This window comes from Equus asinus, chromosome 3 (genome assembly GCF_041296235.1).
Source record: "Equus asinus isolate D_3611 breed Donkey chromosome 3, EquAss-T2T_v2, whole genome shotgun sequence".
Classification (NCBI taxonomy): domain Eukaryota; kingdom Metazoa; phylum Chordata; class Mammalia; order Perissodactyla; family Equidae; genus Equus; species Equus asinus.
In genome coordinates, this window is record NC_091792.1 from 64494609 (window position 1) to 64516679 (window position 22071).

Genomic DNA, 22071 nt, shown 5'->3' on the forward strand with positions numbered 1-22071 from the left:
CTGAGCTAACATCTGTGCCAGTCTTCCTCTATTTTGCATGTGGGATGCCACCACAGCATGGCTTGATAAGCAGTGTGTAGGTCCGCACCCAGGATCTGAACCCATGTTCCCCAGGCTGCTGAAGCAGAACACATGAACTTAACTACTATGTCACCAGGCTGGCCCCTGCTGCAGCTGTTTTACTGATCCAAGCTTCAGTAATGTTTGTTCCCAACAGTATCATTACAGTTTCATTCACCAGCTGTCACAAAGGAGTGTGTATGTGTGTGCGTGTGTGTGTGAGTGAGAGAGAGCTTTAAAGGGACTGCAATTCATTATACTCCCCACACTAAGACCACACTTGCCTTCACAGAAAGGTGGGCTTTTGCTTTCTATTACAGTGGGCTGTAACTGATAAAAAAATTTAAAATATAGACTGTTTTATCTGTGTGCTTAGAGAGTAGATTCTCAGTAGCCTTTCTTCTTCAAGGCACTAATGGAGAATTCAAGTGGTTTTAGATCCTGATTACTTTGTTAAGAAATAAGTGAAGTTGTAGTAAGAATTTTAACTACTCTTTACTGAGCACTTACTATGGGCCAGGCCCTGTGCTAGGCACTTGTCAAGCTTTATGACAATCTATGAAATAGACAGTATTATCACTCTCATTTTACAGATGGCAAAACTGAGACTTAGCAAGGTTAAGCAACTTGCTGTGGTCACACAGTCTGTGAGTGGGAGCTATGATTCAAATCCTGATGTCTGACCCATTATATAGTTATTAATTAACAGCCCCATTAACAGTGGCCCTGTCTGAAAATAGCTACTCTAAGGATGACTACTATCAAAAGAACAGAAAATAACAAGAGTCGGCAAGGATGTAGGAAAATTGGAACCTTTGTGCACTGTTGGTGGGAATGTAAATGGATGCAGCCACTATGGAAAACAGTCTGGTGGTTCCTCAAAAACTTAGCAACAGAACTACCATATGATCCAGCAATCCCACTTGTGGGTATATACCTGAAAGAAATGAAATTACTGTCTCAAAGACATATCTGCATCCCCATGATCACGGCAGCATTATTCACAATAACCAAAAGGTGGAAGCAAATAGAGTGTCAATGGATGGATGAATGGATAAAGAAAATGTGGTATATCCATACAATGGAGTATTACTCAGCCTTAAAAAGGAAATCCTGTCACATGCTACAACATGGATAAGCCTTGAAGACATTATGCTAAGTGAAATAAGTCAGTCACAAAAGGACAAATATTGTATGATTCTGCTTATATAAGGTACCTAGCAGAGCTAAATACATAGAGACAGAAAGTTCAACAGTGGGTTACAGGGCCCAGGGGAAAGAAGGCATGGGGAGCTGTTGTTTAGGGATATAGAGTTTCAGTTTTGCAAGATGAAAAGAGCTCTGGAGATGGATGGTGGTGAGGGTCGCACAATGGGAATATACTTAACACTATTGAATTGTATACTTAAAAATGATCAAGATAGTAAATTTTACGTTATGTGTATTTTATCACATAATTTAAGAGGAAATGTATATTATGTACATTACCACATAATGTAATATATGTATGTTACCACATAATAAATTATTTACCATTAACTCAAGAGGAAAAAAAGCTACTCTGGCTGTTGTAATTCCCTGGCATAGATCTTCGAGGACTTGGAGGTTTCCCAGTCATTCAAGTGTGTCCCTTTGGTTGGCCCAAAGAGACAACAAGCCAGTCTTAAGTGTCTCTTTCTGTGTCTCTGGGCCTCCAGCCCAGTTTTGTAAGTTAAGTGCTGTAAGGGGTAAAGGGTGCAGCAGACCCGGCACTGCCCTCAAAGAGCTCATGGTCAGCGTAGGAGATGGGCATGGAGGCACAGAACACCTTCTCAAGGGGGTCTATGAGGTGTCCCCTTACCTGGGAGAATGTGATCTCTCCTGTCACGAGGCGGGCAATAGATTCATCTGGGCCTTTTAAGTTCAGAGCTTCACTCAGAAAGCCTCTGGAAAACACAAAGAAACAACATCATGAACGGTCCAGACTTCATCACGGCGACGTGTAGGGAAGAGACACTATTTACATCCAATGACAAAGTGCTGTTAGAAAGGCATTCTGCCAGGGGTGAGGAAACGCTAGGTGGAAGTTGGGATCCTTGCCCACGAGGAGCAATCCAGCTGGGGCCCGAGATCACAAACTAGATGATAAATACGCTCACAGGTGAAGCTGCTCACTGGGACCACCTAGCAGAGACTCTTCAACTGCAGGTGCTTCCGGTTTTGCCGCTTAAGGGACAAAATCAAGACTGGACAGGCAGTCATTACTGTTTTCAGCTCATTTGCACAAGGCACTGCTCCAAAGGACTGCTTATTAGTTCATATTCTTCAAAAGGAATTACTTTTTTTGGTTTTGGTTCTGCACATATAGTTTCTATTTTATCTTAGCCTCATCTAATTTTTAAAAAGCTTTCTCGTGTTATGTGCTGAACTGTGCCCCTCTAAATTCACACGTTGATGTCCTAATCCCCAGTACTTCAGAATGTGACTGTATTCGGACACAGGGCCTTTAAAGAGGTAATTAAGCCAGAATATGGCCATTCATGTGGGCCCTAACAGAACATGACTGGTGTCCCGAAGAGATCAGGACACAGACATGAACAGAGAGAACACCGTGTAAAGACACAGAGAGAAGACAGCCATCTACAAGACGAGGAAAAGAGGCCTTGGAAGAAACCAACCCTGCTGACACCTTGACCTTGGACTTCCCGCCTCAGGAGCCGTTGTGGAAGCCGCTCAGTCTGCAGTACTTTGTTCCGGCAGCTCTGGCAAAATAATACACCTCGGTTCGTATTCATCCCTTATATACGGCCCCAAGAAGTAGCAGACGCAGAGGGAGGAAGACCAAAAAATTATCTGCTCCCTTCCCCACATTACAAAAGAAAAGATCCCATTCCACCTTCTTGATAATTTCCCACCCCAAATAGTGGATCAGTTACACTCACATGGCTGGCTGGGTGACATCAGACAGATAAAGGATGGCACATACGTGGCAAACACACACCCCTGCTCCCCTGCACTCTGGCCAATTTTAATAACCCATCACCACATTCCTATTCCACTGAGTCTAGACACTGATTTACAAACCTTCTTAATACAGTGCTCCAAGCACCTGAATTACAATGGACTGGAATTGACAAGCCAGTTAAAATTATTTACCATTCCCAAGTAAGAGTGAAACAGCGCATAAAGAATTGACCAGCTTAAACTCGTTTTGCTTCCTTAAAACATGTTGTTGATTAATGAAACTTGGTGTTCAGTAGCGGAGACAGCCCCAAGCATGTGCCAGGTGGGAACCCACCGCCCAGGATGACATCAGAACCAAGAATCTTCAGAAATGTTGCCACCAGAGTCCCTTACGAAGTCAGAAGTCTTTCAACAAGGAAAGTCAGCTTCCAGCAGCCCAAGTAGCTTGATTACCATACATGGCCCGATTCGAGACCAGCCAGTTAGCTTCTGCCCCTAATTCCTTAAATTTTGCCCCAAATCCTGGATCAGGGAGACAGATTTGAGAGCCTTGCCTCCTGTCTCCTTGCCAGTCAGCCCTGCAATAAAGCTTTTCTTTTCTCAAAAGTTGGTGCCAAAGTATTGGCTTCTATGTGCGTCGGGCAACGAGCGCTTGCTTGGAAACAATTTCTGACGACCTCAAAGGGACCGTGGTCCTGTGACCGCCCGCCACAGCTCTGCAGCCCCCAGCAGGATGCGGCTCTCATTGCTGACCCTAACCTGCCGCTTAGACTACTGTCTAGAGACAGCTGATTGGATTCCTATTTCCAAGGAGCGCTACAGGCTCCTTGGTGCTGCTTTCACTTTTGTGAAAAGAAACTGCTTCTGGATCAAGACGTTTCTGGGCTCTGGGGGAGTAACCTTAAGAAAGTGACTGTCCCTTATCTCATCTCTCTGCTTTGATTCCCTGGAAATAAAAGTTTGACTTGTATTCTGGGGAATCCTGGCAGGCTGAGTCCCAAATCTTGGGCCTGGACCACCCAAGATAATTAGAGACACGATAAAAGGTTCATTTGTGAGTCACTCCTGGTGGTCTGGCCCTGAGTACTCCTGGTAGTCTGGCTAGCATCAGGATCTATGCTATATGTAGAACTATACTGTACATTATTGTGTATTAATGTCGTTTATCTAAACTGAATTGATTGCAGTCTGAGCTTCTCAGTGACTGTAACAAACTTCCCTTAGAAGTTAACTCTACGAGGGTCTTCTGACTCTGAAGAAAAGAGGCACTGCTCCCTCTGGTCCTTTAGGATGTTCACAGGTAACTGGGGATTTTATGGAGGTGTTGGGGCATACCTTTTCTTTTGTAATACAGTGTGGCCCCAACACCCACTGGGGCCTGAGGTGAGGCCTGAGAAGGGGTCTTTGAATTCAAACACCATCTTGCAATTAGAACTATTCAGTAAAAGGAAAGAAAAATGGCTACAGAAGTGCCCTTGCCCAAAATCTAGCATCTTGAGTCTCCTCTCCACAAATATTAGCAGAAAAACTTAAAAACAAAATTTGGATAGAGAACAGAAACTAGATTTAGAATAATGATAATTATCAGGAACTTTGAATTAAATAAGGTCATTTAAGAAACATGTTTAAAATTAAGGGCCACAGTTGAATTACTTAAACCCGGGGGGACCCTCAAAAGTTTTTGTAAATGGATTACTTTCTGAGATTAGTGAATAGATAAAAAGGCAGAAAATAAGACGGGAGGCTGCCACCTGACTGAACAGAGGCCTTCCAGGACCAGTTTAACTGATCCCATCTCTTATCAACAGAGTGATTAAGAATTGCCTTTCAGAAAATCTGCAAAGACACATAGCCAGGGCATGTGCAAAAGAAGAAATCTTGACCTGAAATGACCAGGGACCCAAAGATCCTCCTTCCTGAGGAACCCAAGTGTGGGGACACGAGTGGAACTTGAAAGTCGAACTCAGATCAGAAGCGAGGGGTCCCTCATTCAGGAAGAACCCGTGTTAAAATTCCTTCCCCACTCACCATGTATGTTTAGAACCCTATCATAAAAGTTTATAACCTCATCATAAATGTTTAGAACCCTATCATAAATGTTCAAAACCTTACCACAAATGCTTGAGGCCCACCCATCAAAGCCTGTGCCACCAGCATTGCTGTGTGCCAGCCCATTCTCCCTAACCTCTTAAATTTTGCCCCAAATCCTGAATTACAGAGACAGATCAGAGGGCACATGCCCCCTGTCTCCCTGCAGATTGATTTCACAGAATAAGGCTGATCTCTTTTCCCAAAGGCTGATGCTGTAATTAATTGGTTTGTTTATGTGCATTGGGCAAGTGAGCCCCAATTTCGCGTGGTAACAATTGGCAACCACGAAAGGACAAGGTCCTGACATGGCCGGCCCAAGGCTCTGGAGCCCCAGGCAGGGTGTGGGGTCTTTTCATGGACCCTAAGTGGCCGCCTAGACAATCTGGTCTAGAGGCTCAACTGACTGGATTCCCACTTCCGCTGTGGCACTCCAAGCCCCAAGGCATTTTCTTTTCCTTTGGGAGAAGTAAACAGTTCCAGGATCAGAAGTCTTTTTGGTGAGTGTGCTCAGTAAAATGCACCTGTGCCTAAAACTGTCTAATATCTCATTAGGACCGTGGGTTAGAGGCCCCACTGGAGAGATTTTTGCTGGGTTAAAGTCCCAAGGCTGGGATTGCGGGTTCAATGGAGACAATACAAAAGGGTTACAGCTGCAGGGCACTCAAAGGATCGGGTTAGAGTCCCAGAGTATTGGATTTCAGTGTCTGTTGATGTTTGTCTATGTCTGACTGTTTTATTTGCTAAAGTTGGCTGTTTGGGGACTGAGTTTCTCGGTGATTGTAACAAACTCTTTAGAAATCACCTCGTTTGTTGTGGCCACCTTGGGAAAAGCCCCCTAAAATGGGGCTCACTATAAACAGCTGGCAAGATAACCCCAGATAATTTAAAATTACAATGGCCACTTTGGGCTCCTTTTGAGCTTTCGAACCGGGAAACAAAGAAATCTTTAAAGAGTCAAGGGTTCACCCCCACCAACCTCAAGAAAATGTCTGTGCAGCGAGGTACTCTGCAAAGCATATGCAATCCGCAACTCCACAGCACCTCCCTCCTAGGTATAAATTTGGCTCTGAGAGACTCAAGGCTTAGCTAAAGCTGTTACTGTGCATATTAGATGAGGGTTTTTTGTCTTGTTCTGTGTCTTGAGAGCTTGGCTTTGTGACCTCTTTGGTCTCTGCCATCTAGAGGATGCGTGTACCATACTCTCTTTGTCCAGCTTATCAGCCCTCAGGGGAGTTTGTCATGAGAGGGGGATCCCAGTCCACTGGGGGGCTTTGTCGCCTCAACCTTCACTGCTTGCTAGTGCACTACCGCCTGTGCAGAAGTCTTTGCTTTCCTGGACTATTTTTGGGAGTGAACTTCCTGGATCTTACGAGAGGTGCTTCTTTCACACTCCCTTTTTAGGACACCTCTTGCATCCATAGTTAAGCCATAAATGCTTATTGGTTTGAGTAGCTATTAAGATTCTACTTGTCAAAGGTCAGAGGATGGATCCTTAAATTGGAAAAACTTCTAAATTGAAAAACTGTAGCTGGAACAGTGGGTCAACCTCTTTTATCCTTGCAAGACTGGAAATGCAGCTCCAGAGGCAGCTCAGATTCCACCCATTTCCTTTATCTCAAAGAGCTTGCAAACTCTCCAGGAAATATCTAGCCCATCACCAATTCCTAAGACTGAAGGAAGAAAAAAGGAAAAAAGGAAAGAAAAACAGCCATAAGAGCACCCATGCCAAAAATCTAGCATCTTAAGTGTGTTCCCCACAAATATTAGTAAAAATGCTTAAAACAAAATTTAGATTCATATCTAGGGAGACTTATATTACTATACCTGATTCACGGCAGTAACTTTACAACAGCAGCTGTGGAGTCTGTGTATGTGCGTCTATACATATGTTATATATGAGTGATATTTTACCTCCAGATGGTATAATTTCTAAAGAGCTCTACTCAATTGGCTTAAAGTAAGCGCTTATGTAAATTATTTCTAAATGTAACAGCAACTAACCCAAATGTCTTTCAAGTTAACATGATATAAATTAATCTTTGGTAAATAAAATCTTATTTAAAATTGTTGGTTTGATTAAAATGGACATGTCCTGATAGTTATTAGCATTGGATATGATGCAGACATGCAGACTTTATTCTACATTTATTGGTCAAATAAACTGATGTTATCTCTATTACAAAACTGGTTAGCAAAAATAATAACTTAAAATGATAGCTAATTTTGCCCAATATCTCATGAAGTTTTGTAGGCAATCTAAATAATTATTGAGAATGAGTAAACTAAATAGATGTGAAAAGGATAAAAGTGTTGGGTGACATTTTTATGTGTTATGGCATGTATATTTAAGATAACTTTCAAAACTTCTCTTGTAAGTTGAAACTTTGAAGTTTTGCCAGATGAAATTAAATGATAGAAAATTCATTGAATGCCTCGGTCATTTTCAAATAAGAAAATATACTGAAACGTTATTGCTAAACATGTCTAAGTTTATCTACTTTTGCTTTCCTATTACAAAGAAACTAAAAGATGTTTGGGTCTATTAGTAAACATGTATTTTATTAAAAATTGTACTATGACGAAGAAAATTTCTAGAAATTATGAAAAGTGTTTAGAATGCCAATATAAAAGTTCATAATTGCTTACTGTTTAGTTTTCGCTAAGGTCTATAAGGGTTAAAACATTCTAATTAATGTATGTAATTAAAGCTACTAAAAATTAATATGGAAAACATCTTTGTATTAAGGAAAGTAAGATACATGCTTTCAGTAAAGAAGGTATAAAGAATGGAAATATTTTTGTCTGTTTTGTTAACAAAGATAAATTTGTCCCAAAGTAGTAGGAGGGAAAAAAAGGAAGGCATGGGACAAGTTCTGAATGTAAAAAGAAAGTTATAGAAGGTTTGTGGAGAAGGAACCCTGAAGAAAGAGTTGTGCATGGTCAAGTTGGCTAAGATTGAAGTAAATCTAATTAAGTGAATGAGTTTTAATATCAAAAGTAATCTGGTACAAAATTAGAAAGGATAATTTCCTTGAACTTTTAGTCTGCTCTTGATAAAAAGATTACGAAAGTTTTTTTTCTTTGAGTATCCTACCAGAAGGGTAGAAATTTTATGTTTTATGAAAATAAATTTCCTGTATTGTTTTTAGCAGGTCTTTAAATCACAGGTGCTAAGGTTTTTCTTACAACTATTTAATTTCCTGCATTGGCCTCAAAATCTTTAACTGTCATGATAGTTAAATGGATAACTAAGCATTGTTTCACAGTGATCTATGATATTATGTGGATAACTGTTATTGATATAAGTGTTTTAGAAAATTATGTAACAGAGGCTGGCCCCGTGGCTGAGTGATTAAGTTCCAAAGCTCCAGTTTGGTGGCCCAGGGTTTCACCAGTTTGGATCCTGGGTGTGGACCCAGCACCACTCATCAAGCCATGCTGACATGGCATCCCAAAAAGCACAACTAGAAGGACCTATAACTAGAATATACAACTACGTACTGAGGGGCTTTGGAGAGAAGCAAAAAAAAGAATATTGGCAACAGATGTTAGCTCAGGTGCCAATCTTTTTTTTTTTTTAAAAAAAAGGGGGAAAAAAAAGAAAATTATGTAACATTCCAAAAATTCTGATCTGTCCTGGTTGTCAGCCATAATTCTAGTTATTATCTTGAAGTGTTGTATGACACAGAATAGCCAAGTTTCTTTGTCAATTGCCTTTTTTGTGTCTTTTGTCATTTGCAGATAGTTGTTGTTTTACTCTGCTTTTGCAGATGTATTTCATCTTCAGAGAGATTCATGGAAAGGACACTGACACTTACTCTAGAATACAGGTTTCTGATAAACTTGCAGATCATAAAACTGAGCTGGGTAAAAAAAATTATGGAACTCTAAAGGAGAAACTGATGGCTTTATAAAACTTCTAACAAAAGATCAAGAGTTGATTATATAGGACTGAATGAACTGATCAGGATGATTATAATTTTTATGAGTTTTGTTTGAAATATTGCTGATTTTTTTAAGGTTTTTTTTTCAGATTTAAGGGACTCTTTTCTCTTTTCTCTTAAGCTATGACTTAACAGCAGTTTGGTAAATTATACTCTTGTAAACAGAATTGTAACATTTATCTTTTTTCTACCTACATTATCCCTCCAGAATTCAGAAACTCTCAGTGAGTATTCTTATTTTCATGGCAATATAGTTATTTGTATAAGTTCAATAAGAATCTGTTCTCTTATAACAGGACACAATTGGAAACAATGGTTATATTACCAAAGCTTTGATTGGAATATCACATTTGAGAGAGACATACATAGACTAGAATATGACCAGAGAGCTTTAAGGAACAAAGGTTGACTCTATATCTATATCTTTAAGGACAAAGGTTGAACAAATAAAGCCACTAGGAAATATTGGCCTGGTAATTTGCTTAAAGGGTTCACAGCAACCTTACCAAGTAAGTAAAGAAGGTCACCTCCTGGCAGGTGCAGGAACCCCAGGATCTTTTTGGGAACCTCAAGAAGAGAAGAATTCACCCAAATCTACAAGTATTGCAGGCAGAGTCTGATAACAAGTCCTTGGCTTGGCTTTCCTGGCCTTGAGAGGCCTTTGAAGTTCAATCTGAGATTCCTTATGAAAAGTTACAGCAAAGCAGATTTAAAAGAGCCAATATGATCAAACGTTAATCTGCTGTACTTATATAAGTGATTGGGCCAAGTTTACTGAAATTAGACTTAGGTTTGCAAATCAGAGAGTCTTACTTTGGTTATCTTTGGTAAAAATGAGGATGATTTTAGGGAGAAAAATTGTTTCAGTAGAAACTATAATACACTCTTGAGAATGTTAGATCCTAGTTCTGTTAATTGTCTTCAAGGTTTCAGTTTTCTACCTGTAAACTGGACAGGAGCCTGAATTCTTCCAGTTTCCTGAAATACCTGGCTACAAATCTCCAAACTCGATCCCCTTCATTTGGAATCACTGAGAACTGGAACCACCCTTTTTCCTGAAGCTCTGCAAACTGAAGCTGAACAACTTGATATAAATGTAAGTGAGAGCACCAAGATAGCCCATGTTTAGACAATCTTCATGCCTGTTGCAGTGTAAAGCACTCAAAAAAATACTTGAACCCCTGACGACATCATCAGAGACATTTCAAACAACAAAAGATGCTTTGATCCTGATATCTAGAAATCTTCTTGACTGGCTGTCCCCTGGGCTCAGAAACTGGTTTATAATTTGCTCCAACCATTAACATTGTTTTTTCTTTTTGTTTCCACACAAATCCTTCTTATTAAATACCTGACTGCCTGCTTATACAATATAGGCTGAACTTTGGTAGCCCAGGTGCATCATTGCCTTCTGAAATGAATTTAACTGGACTGACCTATCATCAGGACTGAGAGACTGGTTCGGTGAGATGGAACAATCCACCAACTCAGCTTCTGGACTGTGAAACTTCTTGAAGTTTCAAAGGCAGGAACGTGAAGGATCAGAATTTACCACCCAAAAATGTGTCTCTTGGGCTTAACTATTTTAATAACAAAAGGTTCAGAAAGAAACTTAGACTTTTCTCCTAACTGCCTAAAAGAATTTAAAATAGATGGGCTGTTCCAGGAAGTAGCTAGAGTGGTCACTGCCCTATTTCTCTCAAGAGAATTTCATTTCTGATAACAGCCAACTACCTTTTATCTGACTAGCACTCTTTCAGGTAACAATTATCAACTCTGGACAAAATATGAAAAGATATACTCCTCTATTTCAGGCCTTCCTCAACTTTCCAGTAACAGCATTGGCTCTGCCACACCTTTGCCATCAGCCTTTTTTTTAAATAGCTTTATTAAATTATAATTATATAAAATCAAATTCACGTTTTAAGTGAATGATTCAACGGTTTGTCGTAAATTTATAAAATTGTGCAAACATCACCACATTCCAGTTTTAGAACATCTTCATCACCTCAAAAAACCTCTCATGCCCTTCCACATCTGCCACCATTAAGAAGCAATACACAATTTAACTCATCAATCTTTTATTGAGCACCTAAGGCAGGCAAGGCAGTGTGCTAAATGATGTGATATAAAATGGAAAAATAAGACTCTATTCTTAGGGAGCTCAAAGGCGAACAAGGGAGGCAACCTATAAACCAATAAATGTAACACACTAAATGAGTGACAAGAAAATGGAAAACTATTTTTTGTGCCTTGAGAATGGAGGCTAATTAAGGAAGAGGAACTGAGGGAAGAATATAACCATAGAGGAAGGAGATACCAATGCATCTATAACAAAATTAGGCAGAAATAACAATAAAAAAGCAATTTGAGATAAGAACATTGTTGGATTGGAAAACATGAATTCCAAATTTTAAGGGTGCTTATTAAAAACAGTGAACAGTGATATGGCTATTACACAAAATAAATTAGTGGGGGCTGGCCCCAGGGCCAAGTGGTTAAGCTCACATGCTTTGGTTTGGCAGCCCAGGGTTTCCCCGGTTTGGATCCTGGGTGTGGACATGGCACCACTCATCAGGCCATGTTGAGGCAGTGTCCCACATGCCACAACTAGAAGGACCCACAACTAGAATATGCAACTATGTACTGTGGGGATTTGGGGAGAAAAGGCAGAAAAAAAAAAGATTGGCAAAAGTTCTTAGCTCAGGAGCCAATCTTTAATAAAAAAGTAAATGAAAAATAAATTAATGAATCAAAAGATACAATAAATTTTCTATGAACAAAGAGTAAAATGATGAAGTAATTAAAGATAAGACCTGTGAAGGACAAATTCCTTCAAAAAACAAACAGTAAGAATTCCAGAAGGACAGATCAGAGAAGCAACAGTCAAAGGAATAATGGGAGAAAATTTCTCTGGACTGAAGAAAAATTTAAGTCCTTAGATCAAAAGTGTTCACCAAGTACCAGGTAAAATTAATGAAAAAAGCAGCACAGCAGACATATGCTGGGGAAACGTTTCCATTCCTAGGATAAAAAAGTATAACAAATAACTTTCTGTGTAGAAACACAGATTATACACGAAAGAAAAACAATTCACACTGACATTAGCCTTCTATTCTACAATCTTAAGTGTCAGAAGATTGTGGGGCAATACTCACTAGATATTGAGCTAAAAAGAAACAATTGCCAAAAGATGCTATCCCCAGACAACTTATTTTCCAGATGTGAAGGCAACAGAGTCTCAGACATGTAAAACTAACAGTTTACCATCACATGCCTTTCCTGGGGAAAAAAAAAATCAAGAAAGATTTCCAGTCAACATAAAGATAGATCAAAATTAAAAACTTGAGAACAGGAAAGATATGGTTTAAAATAAATGACGGGGGCCAGCCCCGTGGCATAGTCGTTAAGTCTGTGCGCTCTGCTTTGGTGGCCCAGGGTTTGCAGGTTTGGATCTCAGGCAAGGACCTAGCACTGCTTGTCAAGCCACGCTGTGGTGGCATCCCACATAAAACAGAGAAGACTGGCACAGATCTTAGCTCAGTAACAATCTTCCTCAAGCAAAAAGAGGAAGACTGGCAACAGATGTTAGCTCAGGGCCAATCTTCCTCACAAAAAATATATATAAATGACAAGAAACAATTGGAAATAAAATGTTTTTAAATACCACTTATCACAGCATAAAAAAAAAAAACAGAAACAAATCTAATGAAAGAGGTTTAAGACCTCTACAAAACTAAGAGAAATTAAAGACCTCAATATGTGGAGAGAGACATATTAAGTTCACGTATCAGAAGATTTAATCCTGTTAAGACAAAAGTTCTCACCAAACTGATTTAAGATGCAACTCACTCCCAATCAAAATTCTAGCAGGCTTTGTATTTATGTGTGGGCATTGACATATTGATTATAAAATTTATCTGGAAACACAAAGGACACAGAATAGCCAAACAATCTTTTTTTTTTTTTAAAGATTGCCACCTGAGCTAACACCTGTTGCAATCTCTTTTTTTTCCTTCTTCTCCCCAAAGCCTCCTAGTACACAGTTGTAGATTCTAGTTGTGAATGCCTCTGGCTGTGCCACGTGGGATGCCAGCTCAGCGTGGCCTGATGAGTGGTGCCATGTCTGTGCCCAGGATCTGAATCGGCAACACCCTGGGCTGCCAAAGCCGAGCATGTGAACTTGGCCATGGGGCTGGACTCCAAACCAATCTTGAAGAAGAACAAATAAGAAGAATTTATGTTACAAGATTTTAAGATTTATTATAAAGCTGGAATAATTAAGACAAGGTGGTATTATTGTAAGATAGACACATATATTGACCTAACATAATAGGGAGTGCAGAAATAGACCTCCACATATATGGTCACTTCATTTTTCAACAAAAGAGCTACCAAAATTTAAAGTGGAAAAGATTTTTTTCCACAAATGATGTTAGAACAATTGGATATCCATAAGTGGGGAGAGGGAACCTCACCCCTACCTCACACCAAATACAAAAATTATTTTAAAGGGGATCACAGACCTAAACATGAAAGCTAAAACAATCCAGCTCCTAACAATAAGCAGAATAGGGCCTGGCCCGGTGGCACAGCGGTTAAGAGCACATGTTCCGCTTCTCAGCAGCCCAGGGTTCTCCAGTTCAGATCCTGGGTGCGGACATGGCACCGCTTGGCATGCCATGCTGTGGTAGGTGTCCCACATATAAAGTGGAGGAAGATGGGCACGGATGTTAGCTCAGGGCCAGTCTTCCTCAGCAAAAACAAAGAGGAGGACTGGCAGTAGTTAGCTCAGGGCTAATCTTCCTCAAAAAACAAAATAAAATAAAATAAAATAAAAATAAGCAGAATATCTTCAGGACCTTTAGGTAAGCAAAGATTTCTTAAAAGGACACAAAAAGCATTAATCATAAAAGAAAAAATACTAGCATAGATATCATTAAAATTAAGACCTTCTTCTTAATTCAGGTTCATCCAAGACATCATTGAGAAAGTGAACACGGGCCAGCCTCGTGGCCTAGTGGTTAAGTTTGGTGCACTCTGCTTTGGCAGCCCGGGTTCAGTTCCTGGGCACAGACCTACACCACTTGTTGGCAGCCACACTGTGGCGGCATCCCACATACAAAACAGAGGAAAATTGGCACAGTTGTTAGCTCAGGGACAATCTTCCTCAACCAAAAAGAGGAAGATTGGCAACAGCTGTTAGCTAAGGGTGAATCTTCCTCAGACAAAAAAGAAAAGAAAGTGAATAGGTAAGCCATATACATGGAGAAGATGTTTGCAATATAATTTATTTGCTACATATATAGCATGTCATACATATATGACAAAGGATTTGTATCAAGAATATATAAAGAAATTCTAAATATCAATAAGAGAAAGACAACCCAATTGAAAAATGGGCAAGTGACTTACACGAGAATTTCACTCAGGAGAATCACCACACGGCCAAGAGGCATACAAAAAGCAGCTCAACATCATTAATCATCAGGGAAATACAAATAAAACCGCAATGAGATGCCACTATATACCCACCAGAATGGCTACATTGAAACAGACTGACAATGTTGAGTACTAATGACAATGTGGAGAAACTGGAACTCTCTGATATTCCTGGTAAGAGTCTAATTTGACTGGACCCCTTTAGAAAATAGCAGTCCCTACTAGGCACTTTTATATTGACAAAGGGCACAAATCTTTACACACTGATTGACATAGCATCAAAACAGGCAAAACTAAGCGAGTGGAGATTGTATCAAGACAGCACAAGAAAGAAGAAGAAATAGCAGATGAGACGCTAAGTTGAAAACATAAAACACCATGGTAGAAATCAAGAGTTCCTAGAAATCAAGAAGAAAGTGACAATCCAATACAAAAATGGGCAAACGGTATAAACAGATTAATACTAAAGGAAAAAAATACAAACGGCCGATAAAAATGAATAGTGAAGAGGAAAACGCAAACTAACACAAGAAGATAACATTTTTCACAGATCTAACTGGCGAAAGTTGAGAAGGGTCATCTCCCCTGGAGGGAGGGTCCAGGGCTGGCCTTCGTGGGTACTGTCAGCATAGGGACAGCTTTTGTAGAACAGTGTGGCAGGATCTATCAATATCTGAGATGTAAATATACTTTTAGCCGGTGTAGAAAACTACTTTTAGGAAACTACCCTACAGAAATATTGCAATGACACTGTAACAGTAACAACTCGGAAATAACTAAATGTCTCCCAACAGGGAAAACGTTTAAATAAATTATGGCCTTCCATATTGTGGAATACTATGGAGCGGTTAAAAAAGGAAAAGCAGATATACGTAAATGGACACAGAAAGATGTCCAACTGTTAAGTGAAGTAAAATAATTAAGTAAATCTAGTAGAAAAAAAATTAAGACCTAGGACAATATGTGTACTATGATCCTATTGTTTGTTTTTAAACCTACCTATCTCCTAATCTACCTACCTACCAATCTTTGCATAAATGTGTCTGCAAATTCATATAAACAAGCAACACGCAGACAATCCTTTATCTGAAACCTCAGAACCAGATGAGTTTCAAATGTCAGAATTTTTCAGATTGCAAGGGGGGATATGTCATAAACGAAGTAACACCTCTGGGAGGTCTGGCGCAGCCCTCTCAATCAAACTTGTTAATATTTCTACAGTGAGATGTGTGACTAGTCACAGCAGGACAGACAATGATGACAAACAGACTCATGCTTGGTCAGATCAGGTTTGCTATCAAATGAGGTCAGGTCAGATTTCGTGGTCAAATGAAGTTAGGCCAGGTTTTGCTGTACTGAATTATGAATTATGAAAAAATTATGAAAAAACGCTGATTTTGGATAAATGAACTATGTATCAACCATGATTATGTCCGGGATGGGGCGAGGAATAGGGAAAGGTGAAGAGGGACTTACATTTCTTACTCTACATGTTTCTGTGCATTTGAATATTTCCATAATAATGTATTCATCTCTATTACTTGTATAATTAAAACCCATATGTGAAATTTAAAAAGAGGAAAGATGCTTCAGAGAATTCATAAAAGCCCAGAGGTGTGAAAAGCTACTGCGAATCTGGGAACCTCCCCAGAAGCTCCTGGAGCATTCAATAAGTATTTCCCGAAATAGTACTTGGGATACGAATAAGAAGTCCCGGTTCTCAAATACTTTCTGTATTTGCTGATCACTTCTTTTTCTTGCTCAAAAATATTTACTGAACGTTGCACATGGGAAGCACCTCAGGTTCTAGAGTACACATTTCTGAATGAAACTGGCACTTTATCCCCAGTGTTCAGGCCAGTGGCAGTGGGCAGACCCTCCACAATGAAGCTGTGTGAGAAGGTATTAACCGAAGCACACAATTGTCTACACGTCAGATGTGGATCTCAGGGAACCACCCTGGCTCCTCCAGATCCTGTCAGCCTCAGTTGCCATGGTAACCACCATCTCCAGTCCCCTAACCCTCAGCGCACCCTGGTCTGGATGACCACAAAGGAGAGTTGAGCTTCCCTTTCTCTCCTTCCACCGTCTGATGCTGGAGGAATCCGCATCTCCCCGTTTTACCCCAGGTATTCAACCATCTCTCCACTTCTGGAGTTCATGACAGCTGCTTGGGCCCATCGCCCTGTTCTCAGACAGCTATTTACAGATGTTTAGGACCCTCACCCCTTCCTCGCCTCACAGCTGTAGCACCCAACTCACAGGCTTCCTTTCTCCTCTCCTGGGCCCTGCAGCCGACATTCCTCATCTTCTGTGCCAATGACCCTGCAAACTGCCGGCTCAAAGAAGGTCTTGTTTGTTTCAGCTCCAACCTCTGCCATTGCTCCCTAGTGCTCCCCCTCTGAGCTGCCAAGCTCTCAGATCTCACTGTGAACATCAGCTTCCTGCTTCCTCCCAAGGCACTTGATCCCCCACCCCAAGCATTAGCTACCTTGATTTAGAGCACCAACTATTTTACTCCCTCCACACCCCAACTCAAAAGCTCCTCAGAGAGTCACCGGCTATCAAAGCAGGTACATGCTCAGTCTGCCTTTCACGTCACATTACAATGCAGGCCCAACCAACTTCCCCACTTCTCTCACGACTCCCCTCCCGTCTGGCTAGACTGGAATATTCTGTGTACTTGTGCACATGCCATGCTTTCCACCTCCCAGCCTTTGCTCATGCTGTTCCCCTCACCTGGAAAACTCCCCCCTCACATCTCTCCCACCAACCTCCTGTCAATCTTCCCAGGGTCTGCCTCCATTAAGGCTTTCCTCACCTAATCTCTCCCTCCTTTGAATCACCTAAGAACTTTGCACCTCTTATGGCACTGCCTTCATCTTGGAGTTTGGCTATCTGTAGATGACTCAGCTTTCATACCGATGCCAAGCCTGTTGAAAATGCCCAGTGCTAGGCAGGCCCTTCAGGCTCACCTTCTGATAACACCTTCATGGTTGGTTCACAGACTCCATAGGCTAACAAGGTCAAAGTCATGGACTCTGACCTTCTGGTGTCAGCTAGCTTTGCTATAACCTGTTTTATGGCTGCTGGGAACAATCTCAACAATGGGAGTGTGTAAGTCAGTGCCACACTAGATAAAGGGAGTGTGTCCAACACATCACTTTGCAAATGCATGAGACTTCTGTAAATAAAGAAACATATCAGGGGCCGGCCCCGTGGCTGAATGATTAAGTTCGCCTGCTCTGCTTCGGCGGCCCAGGGTTTCGCTGGTTCGGAACCTGGGTGCGGACATGGCACTGCTCATCAAGCCATGATGAGGGGGTGTCCAACATAGCACAACCAAAAGGACCTATAACTAGAATATACAACTATGTACTGGGGTGTATTGGGAACAAGAAGAAGGGAAAAAAAAAAAAGAAGACTGGCAACAGATGTTAGCTCAGGTGCCAATATTTAAAAAAAAGAAAAGAAATGTATCAGGAACACAGTTGCCCATCCACCTTACATGCTACCTAATTTAACTCTCATAATAATTTCTAGGGTGTGGGGAGCAGAATCCATCATCCCAAAATATGTCTCTCTGGTTTGATTATTTTTAAGAACAAAAGATTCAGAAAGAAACTTTGACCTTCCCCCAACTGCCTAAAAGAATTTAAGACAGAAGGCCTGTTCCAGAAAGGAGGTATCACCATAGATAATTATAGGTATGGCAGACAGGAAGGCACCTAGCAAGGGCTTTGTGTGTGTGTGTGAGAAAGATTGGCCCTGAGCTAACATCTGTTGCCAATCCTCCTCTTTTTGCTTGAGGAAGCCTGTAGCTGAGCTAACATCCACGCCACTCTTCCTCTACTCTATGTGGGATGCCACCACAGCATGGCATGACGGGTGGTGCTAGGTCGGCGCCCAGGACCCAAACCTGTGAACCCCAGTCCACGAAGCAGAGCCTGTGAACCTAACCACTATGCCACTATTTTTTATCAAAGTTCTCTCTCGATGTCTATAGATGGCTCAGCAAACATGTTTATCAAACATTTGCATTCCTATCTGTAGCTGCCCCTGACGCAGGAAGGGTTAATAATCACTGGAAAGGGCTTGCCAACAAACTGTGACCTGGAGGTGAGAAGGCCAGTTAGCCAATGAGGGGTAAGACCTCCAGGGGGAGGCAACCTAAGCCAGGCATCGGTCGCCTGGGGGCACAGATGGAGACACGATATTGATATCGGGAGCAGGAGGAGCCATTGCCTAGGAGGCCTTGCCTGCTCCAAGATAAAAATATACAAGCACAGCAATAACATGATAATATCAAAACAGAGGCTGAGGGAGGGTTCCTTGAGAAATCACTAAGAATTCTTGGCATTCACTAATCACTTCATCCAGAACACCTGTGTATGTTTAACAGCTGTAAGCTATGTATATATTGAAACGCTGGTTATAATAAACTCAGAGTGGCCACCAGCCCTCTCCGCATCTATCCTGATGTGTACATTGGATTGCGACACCAACAATATCTCTATGTAAATTACCTTGTCCTTTGAAGTCCTAAACCACTACCCACAACATCCCCCTTTGTCCTTAGCTGAAGATGATATTTAAGGTGGTGACTTCAGCCATTTTGGCAAGTTACTCAGTTTTCTTGGGTTTCTCCCATGTACACACGTTACTAAATTTCTTTGGTTTTCTCCTGTTATTCTGTCTCATGTCAATTTAATTCTTAGAACAGCCAGAAGAACCTAGAGGGCAGAAGAATAATTCTTCCTCCCTACAAGAGGAAGGTATTTTCTTATTTTAAGATTAAGACTAAGATCTTTGATAAGTTGACTAAAACAGGTTAAGCAAGAATCACTCAGCAGTAAGTGACAGGAACTGAGATTTTTAATCTGGGTCTGAGTCAGAGACCACTGCTATTTTAAATACCCCACATTTGTAAACTTGTATACGTGTGACTTGTACACTCACAAATATACTCTCAAGAATATTCACCTGTATCCTCACAAGTATTCATAATTGATGTATTTACTCACCCCCCACAGACTAACATCTTTCCCAGAACAACTGCCAAGGGCGGTGGGAAGTCACAATGAACCAGACAGAAAAGAATCCTAGACTGGGAAGCAGAAAAGTTGGTTCCATAGCCACCTATGTGTGTTATTGTGCGATCAAGTTAACCCCCCGCCCCCCCCCGGCTAAGCCTCAATTTCTACATCTGCAAGTGAGGGCTGCTGTAGATTTTGAACCCCCTTTTGGCTTGGCATGCTTGCAGACACCAGTCTGTTACAATCTACATAGTATAACAGGTTAAAAAGCCATGTTGGCCTTTGGTATCACAAGAATTCTACAATTCCTTAGATGGGGCAGAACTCTCAAAGCTTCCACCCTGGTCCTTATTCTTGCCAGTCACTTAGAATTCACTCTTCCCTGGGTGTTGCCAGGGTCATCTTTCTTTCTTTTTTAACTTTTTAAATAAATATGCTTTCCCTCCTTCTGTCTGTAGGAGTAACATATGTTCATAAGTAAAAAAACTGGAAAATACAAAGAAGTAGAAAAGAAAATCATTCATAATCCCATCCCAGGGACTTTTTTTGTATTTTCCAGACATTTTTCTACATGTAGCTTTTTTTCATACTTGAAACCATGGAGTAAAGTTTTACAGTCTGACTGACGGGTTTGTTCTCTTCACTTATTATAACATACTTTCTGATGTCACTGAGATCTCCTGAACATCACGCTTACTGGTGATGCTTCCTAGTTGACTACTGCTCCGTGATTAGTTTTGGGGGCTGTTTATCTAGTTTGCTCTAATAAGGAAACCTGCAACGCACAGAACTTTCGTCTCTTCTAAACTTCAGCGCGCGTCCCTAAAACTCATTCCACTATGTAGAATTAAGCAGGCAGCAGACAGCTCAGCGAGTAATTCCTCACTTTAGGCAAAGCTTTCAACCTAGAGGGCAATTCTGGAGTCCTTAGAGAAGTTTAACTTCCTAGCAACGAGAAAGACAATGGATCTTCTTATAGACATTGGTATTTTAGGGCCCGGGAACTGTGTGAACTTTTCTCAGGGCTCTCGCCCTCCAGCAACCTGAAACCAGGGCTGAAAGTCCTGAGAGGCAACTTCTGGGCACGGATGCCGCCCCCCACGCCGCGGGCGCCGCGCCCCCTCACCTGGGCAGCGCCAGGTCCTCCTCCGCGCGGCCGAAGGCGCGGGCGATCGACGGCAGCGCCAGGACCCCGTCCAGGTCGAACACGGCCGCACGCAGCGCCATGGTCTCCTGCAGCTTCTCCCGCACGGTCCAGGCGCGCCGACGACGTGCCCGCGGACCGGGTCGCGGGACCTCCCAAGGGGAACCCGCCCCGCCTTCCCGGCCTCGGCTTGGCCCCGCCCCCTGGCTTGATCCTGCCCCCTCCCAACCGACCCTCCGACCCCACGGCCCCCCCACGGCCTGGCGCCGAAGCGGCCACGCCCCCGCCTCGGCCTCCGCCCCGCCCCCTGGCCTGACCCTGGCCTCGCCCCCCGCCCCCCCCCACGCACACCGCCCACCGGCCGGGCTCCCCTTTCTGCCCACGCCCCGCCTCGACCTCGGCCTCCGCCCCGCCCCGTAGCCCGACCCTGGGTCCCCCAACACGCACACACTCACGCTCCCCGCCCCCTGGCCCCTCCCCCTGGTCTGACCCTGGCCGCCCAGCCCCGCACCCACACCGCCCGCAGGCCTGGCGCCCCTTGCTGGTCCCGCCCCCTCCCGGGCCTCGCCTCCGTCCGCGCGCCCAGACTCGGGCTAGAATCCTTCCTAGGGCTGAAGTGCTGTCTGTGGCCTGAAACGATGGCCCGAAGTCCCCTCGCGCTCCCACAGCGGCTGCTTGAAGAGGCGGACCCGAGCCCCGCGCCTCCCGGGACCGGCTGACCGCTTACCGCGAACTTGCCAGACTTTCACCAGTCCTAGGCAGGCCTGGAGAGAGGGAGGCCTGAGAAAAAGCCAGGGCTACAAACTCCTTAGCGGTGGGGGGGGAGGGGAGGGGGAGGCGGTATTCGGTGCATCCAGTTACAGGTCCCTCGCTGTGCTGACCACGCTGCTCCTCTAGTCACACTCTTTGTCAAGGCAAAATGTATTTCTAGAATAAAATATGCTCCAGGTATCGTGTGCCAACCCAGAATACCTCCAATCCAGTCCCTTGTGCAGTGACACTTAGAAGAAATAAATCTGGACTATTTATTACCCCTTTGTACATTCTGCTTGTACTAATGCTGCCTAAAAATGTGTGAGCTTTATGTTAAATCACAGATTCCACACGATTGGCTCGTTTCTGTTTCTGGAAAACGACAAGCTTTGTCTGCTTAGGGCTGTCTGAGCTGCGCCTGCATAGGGGTTGTTGGTTTCCTCACACCACTGGAGTGTAGCTCGGTGAGTTAAAACGTGCTTTTGGCCTGGGGTTCCAACTTGCCGAGAGCACCGCTCAGGACACAGACGCTGGGGACCTCCCTTTTGAATGTGTCGTCTGAATTTATCCAAGCTATTTCCCCCATTTCTCTAGAAGAATGTTGTGAGAGGTCTTCAGATACCTTGCTGAAATCAAGAGGCACGTGATCTACAACAGT

General features: G+C 42.5%; 1 protein-coding gene across 2 annotated transcripts in view; it reads right to left on the reverse strand.

Annotated features, from left to right (window-relative positions):
* Positions 1-21559, reverse strand: part of EPHX2 (epoxide hydrolase 2) — a 68637-nt gene extending 47078 nt beyond the window's left edge. The window contains exons 1-3 of one of the 2 annotated variants that reach the window (XM_070505155.1): positions 21388-21559; positions 2718-2801; positions 1901-1985 (exon numbers count right to left, since the gene is read on the reverse strand). Coding sequence is in view for 1 of the 2 variants with exons in the window: in XM_014843304.3 (XP_014698790.1) it covers positions 1901-1985; positions 20643-20743 (186 nt within the window). In the remaining variant the exon portion in view is untranslated. Of the gene's footprint in view, positions 1-1900; positions 1986-2717; positions 2802-20642; positions 20945-21387 lie in introns of those variants that run through there. The other variant, XM_014843304.3, reaches the window with a different exon arrangement.
* Positions 21560-22071: the final 512 nt, after the last annotated feature.